Raw genomic sequence first — 4262 nt, 5'->3', positions numbered from 1 at the left:
CTGGAGTAAGACAATCAATCTCGCATCCCTTTATATTTTCTTTTCGACTAGCCCACCCGTGAGAGGAAAGGAGAGAGAGAGAGGGAGAGAGAGAAAGAGAGAGAGAGAGAGAGAGAGAAGGTGAAAGGGTGAGAAAGAAAGAGAGATCACTTTAATAAAGGTTTTTCAGGCTGACCCTGTCACGAGTTTCTCTGCTCACGTCCGAGGCTGCTCTACGTCCCCATGGGCCAATGACTACGCAAGATGCACATACCTATTTACATATGGAGCCCGACTTGCACATTTTACATACATGCAAACACATTCAAATATTACAACCTTTTGCGCATAGTATTAAAAAGGTCATGTTGATCTTGCCAACTTCCATGTTACATGTAATCATTTTGTTTTATAATCATTTTGTCATCACAGTGTTTTTGTTTTGGTACCACTGCAGTTCAAAAGGCTTTTCAAAAAAGTTTTTAAAGTCTGAATAATTAGTTTGTATAAGTTTGAATAATTAAACCGGGTAATGATATGCGCTGTATACACTTAAGATTTCGTATAATCAAAACCCTTAAGATAATGGCTACATTTGATTATGTAAATTTGTTGCCTCGAGACAGTAGTTCGGTATTGGGAAATCTTTGCTCTTTCCGGACCGAGATGTTGGGTTGACCAAGTGTTTATTTACCCCTCTGTGCAACAGCTTACACAGGCTATATGACACTTCCCCTAAAACCGAGCCACTAATGAGCGCTCGCCGCCTGAGGTCACTAGACTCGCCAGATTAAGAGTGTTTTGATGGGCCAGCGTGATAGAGCGGAGAGAGGCTGTTTCACAGATACCGGAACTCTGAGATGTCAGGGGTCAGATCTCTGGAGAATCATCGCGGATCTCACTGTCTCGCAGTTAGCGGACCAACAGGCGGTGTGGCCACTGGTCGCGATTCACGGGTCTTATCTTACTATAAGTCAAGGGCTGCAACAAAAGACGAAAGCAAATATCTCTTTGCGGAAGAGAGAATCAGTTCCTCCACACGTGCGTCGTAGCAATCATCACCCGATTTGCAACTTCTCTGGAGTTTTCAGCCACACCACTTACAGACCGGGCGGGTCGGGATGTTTTGGCTTGTCCAGGGCAGTTGGGGTAAAACCAGTGTGGCATGCAATTAAAAATCCAAACACCGTATTTGGGGAGGTGGAGTATCTATTACACACGACCCTCCGGAGGCGCCAGTGAGCCATTTGAGACGCTCCTCGAGGGATCCTGTTAGACAACGTCGGTGCTGAAAGTTACAGGCCTGTCCATGGAGAGTGTGGTTCCGTCACTGTTCAACACGAACCGGTACTGCCCTTGTGTGCTCAAAAACGTTATTTCCGGTGAATGAGGCGGCCGTTAAATTCTCAACATGCCACCTGCCATATCATCAGGATTTAGGGTGTAATCAGCAGGTGCTCTTTCATAGGCCCGAGTCATAGCACTGTGGATATTAACCAGCCATTACTGTGATATTAAACGCTAGTTTAAAATACATTTGTTAAAATAACAATAACAACTTTTTTACAAGTGCGCTAGACAAGTTAATTGATTAGTAAATTTGCCTCAGTGTTACGATTTTATAAAATATCTATCTATCTATCTATCTATCTATCTATCTATCTATCTATCTATCTATCTATCTATCTATCTATCTATCTATCTATCTATCTATCTATCGTTTGGATACCGTAGCTACATCACGACAATGTGTTATTGTAGTAGTCTTTCCCTGTATGTATGACATATTTAAATGATCTGTGTATAGAAACTACATGAAAAACCGATGATGAGTTTATAATGTCACGTGCTTGGACGCATTATTAGAATAAATCGCTCCTGCGTCTGCTCAAATAATTTTATTTCCGCGAATTTTCTATTTTATTATAATTTTTTGTTACTGTCATAAAAATAAATGCAAATACATTTTTAATATAGTTTTGGGAACATAGTTAATTATTTTGTTCTCTTAAGAACTGAACTCGCCTCACTTCATTTTTTAAACCTGCATGGCGCCATTGGAGGGCTCTCTCTGGGAAAAAGGATGAGTTGTATTGTCCTCGGTTAGTGTACCCTGCATTTTCGCACTTGGGGCATCTGTGCCTTTCCGTCTCCTTGCTCCCTGCAGGAGTGTCTTCCCATGGCGCGAGGGCACGCCCCTGAGCGCGAGAGATAAATGGTCAGTTCCGACTATCTTCCACACATTACAGGCATCTTACGCCATACGCAAAGTGACGCACGTTCCACGTCCGTAAGCATAAAGACACATATTTTAGTCCAGTGTCAAGGTAGAAAAGTACAGATTTTAATTTGATATCCTGCTGTTTCTCTCCCCCGATCTAATTTACCGGTCATGTCCACCGGCTCCATCAGCGATGTGGATGAATTCCACGAAGCGGAACTGCTGGATGGTCTACTTAAATTCGGTTCAGGTAAAGACCCAGGGGCGTCGAACGAAAGTACCGAGGAAAGCTCCAACTGCGAGAGCGCTTCAGCCACAGACCTTACAGGATCCACAGGGAAACGGCGCAAAACGGCCGCGTCGCGTAAAACGGTGCCCAACGGAGTGGCGCACGAAGGAAAGCAGGTCCAGAGAAACGCCGCGAATGCGCGAGAGCGGGCAAGGATGCGCGTGCTGAGCAAAGCTTTCTCCCGGTTGAAGACCACGTTACCATGGGTGCCACCAGACACCAAACTTTCCAAACTGGATACGTTGAGACTTGCATCGAGTTACATCGCGCACCTGCGACAGATTCTAGCCAACGACAAGTACGAGAATGGCTATATTCACCCCGTCAACCTGGTATGAAACACATGTGTTATAGCCTACTGTTTACTTCTCTGCCATTCATGTTTTGGGCTCATCGTTTCTTTGATGTGGAGTAGTATGAGCAATCATGAGCAATCATTTATTCCACATATTCGTAATCAATTAATCTAAAACCATTGCAGTTTACTACTAACATCGTTATAAAATGCATTGGCCAAGATGTCTTAAGAACAGTGGTACAGTTTGTATATATGTGTAGGCCTATCTCAGTTTTTCTCTTATTTACAAACGTCAAAGAGTACGGATACAAAGAAGGAAAACCAAGAAACTCAGTAGTTCATCCACGAAAGCGCTTGGCATTTCGGCCTGCTCGGTTTCAGATAGGCCTTAACTGGTTTAGGTCCACGGGACGTTGTGTGGGCGAAATCAAAGACATGCTTCGTTTTATCTTTACAGTCAACGATTCTTACTATTTCAAAGATAATTGGCAACCATAATTGTTTTTGTTCTCTTTACTAGGTTCAATTTTAGTGCACAAGAGACTGCATTTTAGTTAGAAATTATTTATTATGATAATCTAATTTTTGTCCTGATACAAATCTCATTTTTCGCAGACGTGGCCTTTCATGGTGGCGGGGAAACCTGAGAATGATCTTAAAGAGATGCTGAATTCCACCAGATTATGTGGAACGACTGCCTCGTGAGAGGATCAGACTAAATCATGGACATATTTTATATTCTTTTTATATACCGAAAGCACGTCATCTCCTGTTCAAAGGCACGAGGGGGAATAACGGAGGAAGACGTCCTCACGCGCATTCCTGTAAAGAGAAACTGATTTCTATTTAAATATTTCACATTCTTGCCTTGCTGGTTCAAGGAAAGTACAATGTGTGGGTTTTATACAGTTGTTATATCTAGAACGTTTAATCACTTAAATGCAAAAAAATGTGCTTTTGGTGACGTGGGTTAATAGTTCCCAAATGCAATTTGCTGTAAACTTTTAAAAAATACAGCATTTTTGTAAATAAAATGTCTTTGACTGGTATAATTTTGCAAATTAGGCTGAAAATGTGTTGTCATTATTTCGTTTTTATCGTTCTCGATGGGTTTTGACAGATCATGCCTCGAATAGTTGGTGTTTATTTACCTTTTTTGACCCGCGTGAACTTTCTTATCGCGTACGCCTGCCCTCCTCATTGCATTTGTAAGTCAGGACAGTGGTACCAAGACACTGTGAGGGAAAGATCAAATTATTTGTAAAATTTTTCTCAGTTGGAAGAAAAGTAAGAGGTTCTCTTTATGTAGGTAATAGTCCAAAATTGTCAGAACGAAACGTTTTTTTCAGATTTTTCCAAACTCTTATAAAGCAGTCAGGCCAGAAAAATGTAAGCTGACGTGTTCCGTGTTTTAGGTTGGTTGTTTTAAATCAGTGAATCGCGTAGCTCTTAATCTCGCTCTACAGTCGTTGTTT

General features: G+C 41.8%; 1 protein-coding gene across 3 annotated transcripts; it reads left to right on the top strand.

The window, feature by feature from the left end:
• The first annotated feature begins 906 nt into the window (after positions 1 to 906).
• On the top strand, positions 907 to 3838 carry tcf21 (transcription factor 21). Of its 3 annotated transcripts, none has more exons than XM_077020878.1 (3): positions 907 to 1326; positions 2392 to 2821; positions 3403 to 3838. In XM_077020878.1, exons 1-3 carry the CDS (start codon positions 1289 to 1291, stop codon positions 3490 to 3492), a joined length of 558 nt encoding a protein of 185 aa, XP_076876993.1. In that variant the 5' UTR covers positions 907 to 1288; the 3' UTR covers positions 3493 to 3838. The 3 variants fall into 3 exon arrangements, with proteins under 3 accessions (XP_076876993.1, XP_076876992.1, XP_076876994.1); XM_077020877.1 differs by lacking the exon at positions 907 to 1326 and adding an exon at positions 2111 to 2265; XM_077020879.1 differs by lacking the exon at positions 907 to 1326 and having other exon boundaries at positions 2208 to 2821.
• Positions 3839 to 4262: the final 424 nt, after the last annotated feature.

This window comes from Brachyhypopomus gauderio, chromosome 10, assembly GCF_052324685.1.
Source record: "Brachyhypopomus gauderio isolate BG-103 chromosome 10, BGAUD_0.2, whole genome shotgun sequence".
NCBI lineage: Eukaryota > Metazoa > Chordata > Actinopteri > Gymnotiformes > Hypopomidae > Brachyhypopomus > Brachyhypopomus gauderio.
Note: the sequence above shows the minus strand (reverse complement) of the source record. Positions and strands in the feature narration are given on the sequence as shown.